Genomic DNA, 14,941 nt, shown 5'->3' with positions numbered 1-14,941 from the left:
CACTTCATCAATTCTGGAATTTTCATAAAAACACAATTATCTCAGTGGAAGAATTCAAATAATATCCGCCGTGTTCGGGATCGAAGAGAGGGCAATGACTTCCGCGATATTTTTTAATTAATTCGTCGGCGTACTTCCGCGGACTGCGAAGAGAACAACAATGAGCCTTCGGAGTCTTAAGGTGCTTGCATATTTCAGAGGCCGATGTTGCTGTTTGCTCCCTCTCGACAATGGCTACATTGTTATTCGTTGCCAAGCGTAGTTTCGCGAGAAGAAGACGCGGCCGTAATATTTTTAATGGAGGGTGTCTTGGATGATGTACGAGCTGCGGCATTGTTTTCTTCGAGAGAGAGTGGGAGGCGCGTAGATTGTTTCTGGCGCGCGCGGCCTTATGCTCCTCCGGGGACTTAAAAATCTCAAGCAAACTGACAAATGAATCACTCGCCAGTCCGAGTTTTACGCTCTTTCGTACATTTGCGCCACTGCGCGAAAGCCAAAGATATCCCTGCTCACGTTTACGAGTTTTTATTTTTTTCTGTCGTAAATTATGCCTTGCATAAAACAGATGCATATTGCTGAATGTCCAACGTGGCACGAGCACGGGTAATTAATATTACTTCATAACCGCAGTATTTATTAACGGTTGGTAAGCATAAATATACATACTTACACGTTTACGAAGAATAATTATATCTGGATAATAGTATCCACGGTATTTTGTTGCAATTATGGAGCCGTAACTCATCGCATTGTTTACCGAATCCATCTGGCATTTCCTCAGAAACGATCGTATAGTGAATAATGTGGATGATGATGAATAATTGGCATCTGAAAACTGCCCTATCTGCCGCCCCCTTGACGTAAAATCATTGCGAGTGACGGCTACAGCGTTTCCATGACACACGATATATTTCCATGCGAGAGAGAGAGAGGGGGGGAGAGAGAGAGAGGGATAAAGAATATCGCGTGTACTCTGCGAGATGATTAAACAAACAAAGCAGTAGCGTCTCCATTTTCATTTCTCAACGTCGGCCATAATGGGCTAGCAGCACTATTGAAACGTAAAAAAACGCGCATACATCCCCATTAAAAGTTTGCTCTTGCATCTTACCCCAGTGAGCACATTCATCATCTCGCGCGCTGCTGAGTTTTTTTACTTCTGTAGACCCCACGGCGACACGCGCTTTTCATTTGCCGCAGCTCGCACGCGAAGCCCCATCAACAAATCAACCTTGCTCCGCTGCTGCGAATGTACACATATTATTAATAAACATTTTTTCCTCCTGTCGTTTCGCCACCAAGGAAAAAGAAACTCGCGGCTTAATTGTTCGCTCGGGCTTGACTTTGCTTAGGAGGGAGAGCGGAAAGAAGGGAAAAAGCTTCGCCCTCGGTTTTCGTGAATATTTTAGAAAAAAAAAGCCCCCGAGGGAACGAGCGAGCGAGAACCGTATGTGTGTGCAGACGTTGGAAAAATGTCGGCGCTACGGCACCGAGCGTTTGTTTTCCACGTGGCATGCATTATTACCGAGGCTCTCGTACTGCACAGCGGAGTCCCGAAGCGCTCGATCGCCAGGCGCAACCCAGCACAGCTAAAGTTTTCTCCAATTGGCTATTGTAAATTGACGGATTGTCGATTGATTTTCAAACGTATTAAACACATGCACTTAGACGAATTGACTGGCACTGTTGCAAGGCTCATTTATTCTGCAAGTATTTTTGCTTTCAATTTGTCAGCGATCGATGCTGCTCCTCCGAAACAATTCGAATCGCACAACTCAATCAACGTAAAAAACAATTGCATTTCGTACGAATCGCATCGACTGAATGCAACAATGAAAAAACAGACAATGCAAAAGCTCGAAGATTCTAGCCACGCAGGTAGAAAGACGGATTATTCAAACATATGGTGCGAAGGGAAAGGGGTTGTGTAAAGTCAGCGTACAAAACGCTCTATCATGTGCCGTGACGCGCGACGCAGAGTTACAGGGTGACCCAGTCCTTTTTTCGCCAAAGCTATCCGCACTCGATTAATTGTTTTCTTTGCCGCAGTCTTGTAGCTTTTTTTCCAGCAACTTTTGGTGTCTTTTTTTCGCGTCTGTACCAGGACTAGCTCGTTTTCAACGCCACGTGGTCGCGTATAAAAGAAAAGGTTAGAGCTTCAAAAACGTGACGATGATGTATGTGCGAAAGATAAAGAGAAAAAGAGCAACTTTTTTGTTTACATCTCTTCGGGTGAAAGTTGATTAGATACGTAAAATTATGAATTTTCATCGTCGTCAGACGACAACGACGAGAGAATGCGAGGGAAGCCTGGTAAATATGTAGCAAAGTTGAAAATGTTAGTAATGAGTTCGCTATTTATTCAGGAAGTGCTGCAGCGCACTTATGCGTGGCGCTGCGGCTAATGCGATCATTTTCACGAGGTTTGCCACTTTAAGAAAATAGAGGGGGGGGGGTGTGAGAGAGAGAGAGAGAGAGAGAGAGAGAGAGAGAGAAGAGAAAGATCCTTCTACTCTGGAGATGCTGCTACTGCTGCTAGCTGGCTGGATGGTATAAGGCGATTAGTGCAGTTATTCAGTTAGGACGCGATATCGCTATTTTGCATGCAGCATCTTAGCCCACTTTTCTAACGCCTCTTCTCTACTTACTTACCTACTCATTTTACCAAATTTGCACTTTAATTTACTTCTTTTTAGCTGTTGCTCTCTCATTTTTACGACGGATATTGCAAATAGGAACGTACAAACGTCATCTGTCTCGTGGATAAATTTCGCGCGTTATAATCAGAAAATACTTGCTTAGCCTAAAGCAGTTCCAAGGCAAGTTCCTTATAGCTGTGCTCGCGCACGCGCTCGTCGAAAATATGGCAACAGCGAGATAGAGAGGGAGAGAGAGAACGAATTTGCGTCTCAGCAATGGCCGGAGTTTAATCGAGCTTTCCCACCCCTCTCAACTAGGTGTACGCTCGCAGCAGCTGTCGCTATTTTATCAACGCCGCCGCGTATAATTAGGTCCATCTAGACTTTCTCAATTACATCGTGGATTTAAAATGATAATTTTTTCCCGCAAGCTCGCTCTAATTAACCGCATGCCATACAACAAGTTTCTCGATTTGTTACGTTGGCGTTTGACTTTGGCTACTTTTTAGCGAATTGTTCAACTACGCTCGAATAAAATCGTGCTAAAATTGAGATGTCGACAGAAAGCGAACGAACGAACGACGGAAGGTGCAAAAGCACGAAATGTTTCAAGTGTCCGTGTTTAACGCGTATGTCATAGAGGTCCGTGCGCGCAGCCTTGAAGTGACCCTCAGTACTTAAGAAATGTCAAGCAACACTTTTCGCGTTCGAGCGTGCGGCATGCAGCCTTAATTTACGGTGTGCTAATTGGCGCGCAAGAGCGAGAGAGAATTCGAGTCGTCCACGTGCGCGCGCCAATGGAATTCTCGAATTAATCACCGACAGCTTGCAAGTCGTTCCGCGTCCCACCCGTTTGTCAGACTAATTAATTAGCGCCTCGTAAAATTCGGACCAATAACCCCTCTCCAGCCTTGGCAAAATTAAATCGTAGGCTTTGATCGCGCAGCGATAAAGTAGGATCGAGGACAAGCTGTTACGCGAGCTTGATGTTGCTATTCTAGAATGCTTTTCTTCCTGGTAAATTCAACGAAATAAGGGAAACGATCAATTACAGATTTTCTTTTTAAAGGGCTGAAAACCACATCGTACGAATTCTTCGAAACAGCAGCACGTGCTGCTCGTAAAATTAACGTAGAGATTTGGCGGATTGCGAAGCTGGAATAATTAGATCCTGCGGTCGATTTAATGCTCTCTCCACTTGCCTGCGGTAATTGCCAGCGCGATGTATGCTTAATTGCCGCGCGTTTTTCAATTTGCTTAATCCGGTTCCCACTTTAAATCGGCCGTAGTGTGCAGCGGCTCATTTCGCAATGCATTTCATTATATATCGGATTCGTCATACGGCGAAACCATCCGACTATCTGCTTGTAATTAAAAAAAAAAGAAAAACTGTCGAGCTTATTTGCTTCGTTCAAATGATTTTCAAAAATAAGCACTGAAAGAGAGAAAAGCCATTACTCGCAAGTCCAATCGTAAAAGTCATGACAAAGTCGGTTAACGTGCACGACAACTTAAGAATCAATTACAGTGAAAAACCACCACGGTGTGAAAACAAAAGGGTCTAACGCAGCTACTTCTCGCGCGAAGGGAAGAAAAGAAAAAAATGGAGGGCTAGATCACCAGGCGAAAGGAGTATGTGCTTTGAACTCAAAAGCTCTCCTTCCTTTTCTCTCGCGCTTCTTTTTTCCTCGTCCTTTTTTTCCTCTCTCGACCTCTTTATTTTTTTTCTACCGGTGCGCGCGCGAGAAAGTGGTTAATGCCGCACGTACAACCAAGTCACACACTCGACTTCGCTTCGCCACCTTTTTCTCTGGCAACCACACCAGCACGCACTTACGAGCTGCTTTCTCTTTGCTCGCTTTTTTTTCTCCCTCTCCGCGACTCGGCAATCGCGAAAACCATTATATTGTCAATTAGGAATTTACCAGGGAAAGTGCAACGGCAAGAGGTCTTGTTTGAGTTTAAGTAAACAGCGGTCGCGCGCGCTATTTTTCTTTTTTCTAGGCTAGCCAACGTTTTATCGCGGCAAATATTTTCACGTGAAAATTCTTTTAAAAGATTATGAAAAAAGACACAGAGCTGGTTTTATTTTTCTTCTGAACGAAAAGGAAAAAAAAATGTAAAAGTAGTTGCCCTTGGTAATCGAATTTTTTTCCCTCAAAAATATAACGTTCGGCTTTAACTGGCAATATCAGCGTAGAATTTGCCAAGGATAGACGGAGCGGCAGCGCGTACTATGAGATGAAGGGCGGACAAATGACGAGTAGTTTTACAGTGAAGCTGAGGTTCTCGTAAGTTATCTTGACATGGCATTCGTATCGTAACAAAGTCGGTCGAAGGCAAAGAAGGGAGGATGGGGGTGGCATTACAGCGTGACAGAAGGACGACGCTGCTACTGCACGTTTACGATTCGTCCAGATCGGTCTGCTTTTACGACGTTTCTCTTCATTCAAATTGGCTCACTTTTATCCGCGAGAGACGACACGGCGCGTCTCGCGAAATTACGTGCGGCTCTAAAAAGGGGAGAGAGACAGAGAGAGAGAGAGAGAGAGAGAGAGAGACGTCGGATGAGCGCAATTTCGGAAAAACAGCTTAGCGCTTTATGCACCATGACGGAATTCTCTCCCTTCACCGTTCTCTCTCTCTCTCTCTCTCTCTCTCGTATTTCGACTGTTAGTTACATTTCGTCTCAAGCAATTTTTGCTTTGATCTCGCGCTGCTTTCGAAATGTGTTTCTCTTAATTGTAGCTTGAATGTTTCCAGCCGGATAGAATAGAGAGAGAGAGAGAGAGAGAGAGAGAGAGAAGGCGGGGACGCGAATTTTCATGATTAGTGCTTATGAATGCGGACTTAATTGCACGTGAATTCGCTCTTTTGCCTTTTCGTCTCCCTCGTTTAATATTTTTCAGATTTACGTGCGTAAACCGCGAAACGCTCTTTAGCGAATGCCTGTGAAAGTAGCTCGTCGAGGGAGAAAAAAAAACTACATTGAAAAATCGCTGGCGAAAGTATGCTGATTAAGCGGGGCGGCAGCGAAGAATGAAACGAGCTTATTTATTCATGCAATAGTCGAATGTAATCAAGTTGCATTATCCGCGTAATGAATCCGCGGCGCGAGGATGAATCTCGGCGCAGTAAACAAAGGTTAATCAGTCGGCCAAAGCTACAAAAAGGCAGCGCGCGAATATCGAGGCTTTAGTTATGTCGTTGGCTTGAATAACAATCATCGCGACGCTATAGGGCGCAAGAAGTGGCTTCGTAATTGAATTTCAATATTAATCGACGTCGTTGTTTCGCCACCAGCATTGCTAATTCAACGGCCAACTTTTACGAGTACCGACCAGACGACGACTTTTTTTTGTCTCTCGAGATATCCTCGAATAAGGCTGACAAACGAATTCAATTCAACATTCATAATCGCCCAATAAAGCCAATATAGACACGTCAACTGTGTACAATGACATTTTCGACTTGGTGACGCTTTGGTTTATTAATGATGATCGGAAAATTAAGCCCTCCAGTCTGGATCGTATGAAATTAGATTTGCAAGTCTTGTCATTTTTGCGTAATCTGAAATTTTGGCTATAATCTGTTGCATTTGTAACCAAGTTCGAACGCAAACGACCTCTCTATTTACGTCTGTTTAAAGGCGAGCGCACGCGAGCATTGTTTACCACAAAGCTGTTCCGCTATTCGCGCTACAACCTTTTGCGTTTTTTAAGCTGACCGACCGCCCGAGTCTGGCGCGCGGTAATCTAAATACGTTTTCATCTAGTTATCTTGCTCGTTTTCACTTTGTCGTTGACAATTGGCCTCTTTTGTAGATACACCATCGTAAATGGCTTAAAAAATAAGAAAAATAAACAATGGCTGCTAGTTTTACATTTCAAAAGAATATCTCTCTGTGCATGTTTTTACTCTTCAATTGTTGTTCCAATAACTGTGCTATTCTTTTGACTTACGTAATGCAAACAAAATTTCTAGCAAATGATCGCTGTGCAAATATCTCTTTTCCAGAGTAAACAGAAGTTTCAGAAGCAAAAGAAAACCCACTTTGTACATTTTGTCGCATCAGGCCGTTAATTTTAAAATTAAAACACTACATGCACGTTCGTTACCCTGTCCGTGATGTCGTAACATACAATTAGACAGACAAACCTCTCTAATTATTAAGCTAGAATTGTCTAGCTGCAAAATTTGCCTCTCTCTCAACGAGTGGCAACAACGTAATTAAGAGTCCCGCGAGGAGTTGTGAAGTACAGGAAATTTTCATAGAACTTGCTTCGTTTTACTCCATTGCTAGCATGTTTGGCCATCTCGCGCAAGTTATCCGATGTCGACGACGCTTCATTTTTGTTGAGTTAATTAACGGCTTTTTACTTCTTTCTCATGCATATTCTCGTGACTGCTTTATATCCTATTACTTCCACCTGGTGCAAGCGATTTTTTGCAAAATTAAGGAAGCTCTTCCTGTATTCATTTCTAATATCATTTCTCAAAGAGATATCTAATGTGTGTGTGTGTGTGTGTTTTTCTTTTCTTCAAATTACGCTAAATGAGTAAACTTTGTACATGGCAATTAGATACACAACGAAAGCTGTGTATATGTGCCACGCGGCGACAAAGCTTAGTTAGAGTTGTAAACAAAGAAACGCAATAAGTTGGCGTGACTAATAACGAAAAAAAAAGAAAAGATAAGAAACGTCAACGCAACACAGAGAGAAAGAGAGAGAGAGAGAGAGAGAGAGAGAGAGAGAGAGAGAGAGAGAGAGAGAGAGTCCTAATTAGTGGTGGCAGCAAGTTTTTTACTTTAATCAAAGTTTCGCCGCTGCTGCGACCTCGTTCGCCTCAGCACGCAATCCACGCGGACCGAGATAAAGAGTCGCACCAATAAAGGACAACCGCAGAGATACATTCAAATCGTGATGGCCTATAACTACACTTCACGTCGTGACGCACGCAAGCTTGCGCGCAGCACATCGTAAACTTTCGAACGCACAAAAATTTACTGTGACTATCAAGGAAGCTCATCCTGGCTTTCTTTTGTTTTTTATTCAAGGTACTTTTGTTTTGATCCACTCGAGTTTTTCTCAGGCGGGGGGAATAAAACTCGAGACGATAATTCGGTATCGTTAGAGACATGATTGGAAAAAATGTTAGTCCATAACGATCGCATTTATCAGCAATGGAATCGAATGGAAGCGATCGGCACAGACACACGCGTATCCGGTGAATTACCCAATTACAAGCTGATATAGCTGAACGTCAGAACGAGCTCAAGTATAAATGTCGCCATCCATAAGAGTGGAGGAGACGCTTTCATCGTTCGAAGAGCTTTTTATGGGCTTCAAGCTCGTGGAAGAGACCGTGTAATAAATGTCTCTTGGCTTTTCGACGCTCACTCGCTCGCGAGAGATGACTTTATTCCGCGAAGATTCGTCGTCTCGCACGGCTGAAGGGAAAGAGGAGAAACGACATCCATTTTCACCGATTCTCATATTACGACGACTTTCGACGCCTTTTCAATAGTCGCCCGGTCGAATTTTGCGAGTGCTTGGCTCTCCCTCCTTCCGTCGTCATGAATGCGTGCAGCTGCGAGTGCGACCGGAGAGAGAAGGTTACTTCGGCTAAAAGCTTTTCTTTCGATTATTCGTCTAGTGTATTATTCTGCAACGCGTTTTCCGACTTTTCGATGTACGAACTTATGTTCATTGCCATCATAGACGATCAGATGCAAAACAATACACTGATTTTATGTTTCATTTGCTTGTTACAGAATACGAATGTGCAGACGTCAGGTCAAGGTCAGGTGCAAGGAAGCGATACACAAGGAGGACCTAATACAGTTCTTCGAGTGATCGTCGAACACATGGTCTACCCAATTTCCCTTGATATTCTTTACCAGGTACGTACGCTCTCTCTACTGCAATTCATTTTCGCACACAAAGAACGTCAACTATGAATTAATATAAATGAAATTCGGTCGTGAAAGCGAAATTCCTAGCAAATCACAAATAAACACGTCGACAATAGCTTTGGACCTCTGTGAGTAGTCATCTCCACAATGAGGTTCCAACGACGAGGAGTGGGTCGCTGCAACTTTCAGACCACCATGAATATATAGCAGGCCGCCGGGAAAATAAATGAGCAGATAAATAGTTGAGAGAGAGAAAGAGAGAGAATGAAGCTATAGAGTGAAAATAGAGAGAAAACCGCGCTGTATGAATAAATCGTACGAAAGTACTCGTGTATCGTGCGCGCAAATGCCAGAGCGCGAAGAGAGAGAGAGAGAGAGAGAGAGAGAGAGAGAGAGAGAGAGAGAGAGAGAGAAAAGACAATGAAAACGAATAACGCCTGGGTGTTTTCGGCCCGCGAGTATGTCATACATTTTTAATAAACGCCCGACTTTCTCTATATACGTACTTACTGTCTTACACATTAGGTGAAAAAAACCCGCTGGGCAGCATGGGATCCTTTTTCGAAACAAAGAGACAAGACTATTGCCCGTTTGATTTTTTAGTGCTAGGGAAATTCTTATTTTTACTCGAGTTCTGATTTTTCGTGTAATATCAAAATAATATAAACGTGATTTATAAAAGAGATATATATTGCAGCGACGCTACCATTATATAATTTAGTTTCTAGGAAAAGCACAAAAGACATATTTACATAAAAAAGTATAACCTATTTCCAGACGTTCGCGTCTGACCTCTTTATTTATTCTTTTCCAAGAGACCGACGTGCAAAACCAAATTAATTTTAGCTGAAATGGATAGTGAAGCAAATCCCTATACAGGAAAACATAATCCCTAAATTGAATATTATTGAATGAATAAAACTACGTTCGCTCGTTGTGTCTTTCAGCAACAAGACAACTTTGCAAAAAAAGAATAAACTCAGCGCTGAAATAAGCCATTAGTGGTTGCCTGGTTGAAAGTCCATTGCTTTTTGTTGACTGGTTTAATAGTAACAGAGGAAGGTATGATCACGCGAGCGCTCGCGTAAGTAGACTTAAAAGGTCGCGCAACCGCGGTAATCAGTTAGGAGGATTAGCGTCGCTCTCTCGCGACGACGGACAACTCGAGGATTAGGACGTCGTAAATATGAAAAGTGGTGTCTCTCTCTTTCTTTCTTGCACGCGCTCGAGGGACACAGGGAAAAATGAAAATGGTGCAGAGACGCATTTGCAGATTATGGCTTTTGAACTGGAAAAAAAGGGATTCGCGTCCTCCCCGTTATATTCCAGAGAGAATTTTATTTGTGTTCTTTCATTTTCTCGGAAAACTCACAACGTTGCAAGTCCGGCTTTATGCGTACATTTTCGATAAAAAATAACATTTTCCGTTTTTCTAATAATGCTCATTAAGAAATCCTCCAAATGAATTTCGTGTTTATAACGAGATAAAAAGTTTGCATCGAACGCCTCGAGCTCAACACGGGATTGCTCAACAATGAAATATTGAAATTTTAATTAACCCCCATTCAGAGCTCGATGATCGGAAAAGATCGCTTCATTCTTTGTGTATCTCGAGGCGGGGCAGACGAACTCGTTCAAGATAGAGAAGAGCTGTGTTCGCGCTCGTTCATTAAAAGCTCCGCTCGCGCAAAACTTGCCGGCAACGTTATTACGAAGTTGCGCCGAAGACACGCGATCGGTTAAACAAAAGCCTTGAAGAGAGAAAGTTTTCGTAGCTTTTCGGCCTCCGCCAGCGGCTGTGTCCCGAAAAAGGAAAAAATAAGAGAAGTGGCGGACTCGTTAAAATTCAATTTCGAAATAATTTGCAATAATTTAACTCGGAGGGGACACAGTATAAAATGTTAATCGGATCCCGCAAGCTCCGCGCGAGTCTAATATCGAGATTGAGAGGTTTATAATGTCGCGCAAGCAAGGCCGTATATATACTTGGCGAGCGAGTTTTATATTGAATACTAACGTAATCTTAAAAGTTTTCGGGGGCCTTTGGTTTGCCGAGATGAAATTGCGCCGCTTGCCTACTCTGTACCAGACACTCTCGAGTCGTTCTCATGAATAAACGTCCAGATAAGCTTGCACCTCTCAAAGCGTGCGCTGCTTGTTTGCTGTGTCTTTCTTGCTTGTCTTTTATTAATTCGAGGGGCATGCCGATGGTTTGCCCGTTAAATATTTCAAGAGCCGAGTATAGCTAATCGTGCATAAAATATTAGAGGAAGTTTTCCCTCTTGGTAATGTTAATATACCCGTGGCCAGATTGGCTGAGAGCGCGTATTGATAAAAAAATGTTCGAGAGAAAAACATCGCGCGAAAATAAGCCATCTATCGTATTTCAACGTATTTGGAATCCTAGAAACTGATGTACGTATCATCGTGCTTTTGACTAGCGGTGGAAAACGCTACAAGTAGTACAGCTCGACGTATAGTCAGCCTCTATATAGTCTCCCCTTTGCAGTTAATCATTCGGAATCCAAATTATACATCCACTTCCTCAATTTCTCCAACTCAATATTTGTTCATAATCTCTCTCGGCAAAGCGATATAAAAGCTTTTAACCAAGTGAGGTACACGAACAACTATATACAAGCGCAGAGCGAGTAGTTTGTATTTTACGTTATCGTCGTCAGTTTGGCAGTTAGGCCGTCCATAAGATCGAGATCGAGAGAAAGCTAACGTGCATGTATGTATATTGTCGTCGTCTCTCGCTCGCTTGCTCGGGCGTATTACGAGGCACATTAAGAAGGTAAAGGGTCGTGCGCGCCCAGCTGCAGCCGTTCGTGTGTAAAGCGACGGCCTCGGTCTCCTCTCAGGCCACCTGGGACGCACTCTAAATCTTGCCTCATTAAAGGATACGCTCCCCACCCCACACTTCCCGTACTCCGAGCGCCGCTATACTGCGAAATGTCTTGCCCTCGTAATAACGCGAGTCTATATGTACTCGCGCGCGCGAGCGCCTAACGCAATTTAAGTTTTCAACCGACCCCAGTTTTTGATTAATTTCGCCGCGCTGCTTGAAAAAATAACAGCCGTGACACCCTTTGTATCAATATTGTTTATTAAAACCTCAATTCCCTCGCGAGCTTTATATTTTCTTACTGAAGATTCATTTTTTCCGGGTATCGCTTGCATGCTCTTCTTTGCATTTGGTCTATAAAAACAGATTCATTGGCTATATCGACAGGGAGCGCAACTGTTTTTGAAAATCCTTAGACGTAGATTTCAAAAGCTTCTATAATCCATTACTTGTCACGTGACTAATTTAAAAAAAAAATAGAACCATGCACGTCGCTGAGAAATTGGAACTTTATTTAGGACGACAAAAAAATAGAATTTCCACTTTGGAAAGTAATACAACAACAAAATCCAAGAATTCTGCTACGGGTAAAAAAGTGGATGGTTTTTTTACGTTTGAACGTTTTGTAGCGGGTATGAAAATGACGGAATTGCGATGTACGCGAGGAGGTAGAATCATCGTTATTACCATTATCGAGCCTATAACGTGTATGTTAAATGTGGCCGGAGGGGGGTGGGCCGAGGGGTGGATATGGGCTCCGATAATGAAACTCGCGAATTAATAACTGTTATGCGTGCTCGTCGCGTATAGAGCAATCGATAATTCCAGTCTATTCGGAAGCCGTTTTAGGCTGCTTGCTGTCCCCGCGGCACATTCGCTGGCTCTCTCCCCGTGGGCCAATAACTATGACGTGCGCAGCCATGATTGCCGAGTGCACGTCACACATTATTTTCTCTTTTTTTACTCTCTCTCTCTCTCTCTCTCTACCTATGCAACTCTTTGTGACTAGCTATGTATTGCGCGCGAAAAGAAAAATATTGTCACGTACGGAACAGTTCATCGCGCGTGTATCGCGCTTTGATTGACAAATAGAGATGTTGTTGAAGCGTTTTCAATTTTTTTGCTCTTCTTTTTATTCCTCTTTTTTTTGGAAAATCTGCCTTGCACCTATGTGGAAATCTAAAATTGCGTTATTTCTGTAAAAATACTAAATACGTAAATATATTTTTCCAAAAAGCTTCTAAATTTTTATGTTCGATAAAAATAATTGACAAGTATTCATTATGTATCCGCGAAAAATTATTTTACTCGAGGATTCTAAATACTTATATTGATGTTTGCATGCGACACATCGAAACATCTGTGGTGTTTATGAACAAAGACATAAGTGATCTAAAAATATTTTGTAACAAAATTCTTTTCGAATGTGCAGTGTCCATATTTTAACCGATAATACCTCATTATTTATCGTAACTTCAATAAAAATGTTGAGTTACTCATTTGTATCCGTTTGAATGGAAAACAGCGTAGAGTGAAAAGCCACGTGCGGATGTTTAAATATAAAATCGATAACAATTTAGATTGACCAAAGGAACATTGTTACGAATTAGAGCTTTTTGAAAATGTAGTATCATCGTAAAATTCAATAAATTATTCGAAAATGGGACTCACAGGACGATCTTGACAACTCGCAGACAACTGTATAGTACATAAGCGTGCGGACAAGTCTGCTGCCGGCGAAAGGACGTAGCCCGCTTGGTAATTGACGAGAGGTCATTCTCTCGACACCACGACGACGGCGGCACGCGTCCCTCGCTTCTCTCCGTTTGACGCGCGCGCGGATATGCAGCGTCAAATTGTAATACGGATTAATTTGCATTGTCGGCGCGTCGCCTGCAGTTTGGCCGCGCGAATTAGCATCGAACGTGTCGTCGAGTGCTGAGAGCACGTACGAGCGGTTAGTCGCGCGCGCTTCGCACTTCCTATACTACGTCCAGGTCCGCGCGTTTGTCAATGTGGACACGTTGTACTCGTTCACGGACAAACTCACTGGCGACGAATCTCATTGATGGTCCTCGGCAAGATGTTGTTTATTTAGAATAATAAATAAAGTCTGTAATCACTGCTCCTTTTGTGCCCCAAGCGAGAAGACAAGTCGAAGCTCACGCCCGATGAAATCCCATCGGCAGGCTGGACTTTCTCTCTGCCGCGCGCGACAAAATAAAGCCCCGTCGAGCAAATAAAATATTAGCGACAGTTCTCGTTTGCACACACATACAGACGGACACATACACGTCAGTGCTGAGACTTGATTTCCCTTGGGACAACATACGCGAGAGAGCGCGTTTTAAGAAAAGCGCCAGAGAGGGAGAGAGAGAGAGAGAGAGAGAGAGAGAGAGAGAGAGAGAGAGAGAGGAGAGAGAGAGAGAGAGAGAGAGAGAGATATGCGGGAGGGAGAGAGGGGACGGAAGGAGGGAGGAAAGCCCGAAGACCAGTGTCGAGTGTCGACACTTAGGAGCTTTGTGCACTTTCATCGAATGGCGCGCTGTGCGCAAACGATCGAATAATCTTGCTTATTGCGAGTGTTTGCAGCGCTTTCATTGAGTCGTTGCCGTATTAAAATTAACCTCCTGATCATTTTAACAAGGATTTCTGGCTAGTATGAACATGCAATAATCCGTTGTTGCCCCCGTCTGCAACGCAAACTGTACCGATGGTGTGCCAACGTATGAACGTGCAAATAAAGCCTCATTGGAATGCGGTCGCGCAGTTATATCTCCTCGCCTATTTTCAGAATTAGACTAATTAAACGCGGCTGAAATATCTGCCGCATAAATAGACGTGGCTTGTTTATTGATAATTACGTGCTGTAAAAAGAAATATCGCTTCAATACATATGTAATTTACAAGAACATTTCACTCGACATATTCTATAAATTACCGTGCGATCATTAAAATCGTCAATATTGTAACTGCACAAATATACGAGTCGATTGTAAACAGATGGAAGAAAAAATCGGGGAGGAAAATAAATGCAGGAATTGATCTGATACGTGTCGGCGAAGTCGCGAGACGGCACTGGTTATACGTAGTCTGGTCGTTCGAGCGCAGCACTGCGGGGAAGCGCAACGAGTGACGCAAATATTTACCATCGCCCACAACGACACGATCATCGGCTTGCCTCGTACAAATACACACACGCGAGAGAGCGCAGATAGCTATCCGCGAGAAACAGTCTTTGGCTGCAAATTTGCACGTTGAGAAATGCAATCAACCGAGAGCAATTAGCGGATACGTATTAGTTGGACGTTCAATTACATTATTGTGTTCCCTCGCTAAACTCGAACATTGTATGCTTATTTCCGGACTCAAACTTGTCTCATAAAAATGAATTTCGATGTTAATTGTTTGCGTTCTGTTTCTGTTGTAGATTTTCACACGGTATGGCAAGGTACTGAAAATCGTCACCTTCACAAAGAACAGTAAGTATCATCTAAACACGTCTTAATGGCAAATCCTTCAATATTCGGCGACGCT

The 14,941-nt window shown here is 43.1% G+C and overlaps 1 protein-coding gene across 1 annotated transcript in view; it reads left to right on the top strand.

Annotated features, from left to right (window-relative positions):
• LOC131670118 (homeobox protein vnd-like) overlaps positions 1-14,886 on the top strand; it is a gene marked incomplete at both ends in the record, with an annotated part of 144,963 nt that extends 130,077 nt beyond the window's left edge. The window contains 2 exons of the mRNA XM_058945492.1: positions 8,416-8,544; positions 14,835-14,886. Coding sequence (XP_058801475.1) covers positions 8,416-8,544; positions 14,835-14,886 — 181 coding nt within the window. The remainder of the gene's footprint in view (positions 1-8,415; positions 8,545-14,834) is intronic.
• Positions 14,887-14,941: the final 55 nt, after the last annotated feature.

The sequence above is a fragment of the Phymastichus coffea genome, unplaced genomic scaffold (assembly GCF_024137745.1).
Source record: "Phymastichus coffea isolate CEN01 unplaced genomic scaffold, Cenicafe_Pcof_1.1 PCOF00100, whole genome shotgun sequence".
Lineage (NCBI taxonomy): Eukaryota > Metazoa > Arthropoda > Insecta > Hymenoptera > Eulophidae > Phymastichus > Phymastichus coffea.
Note: the sequence above shows the minus strand (reverse complement) of the source record. Positions and strands in the feature narration are given on the sequence as shown.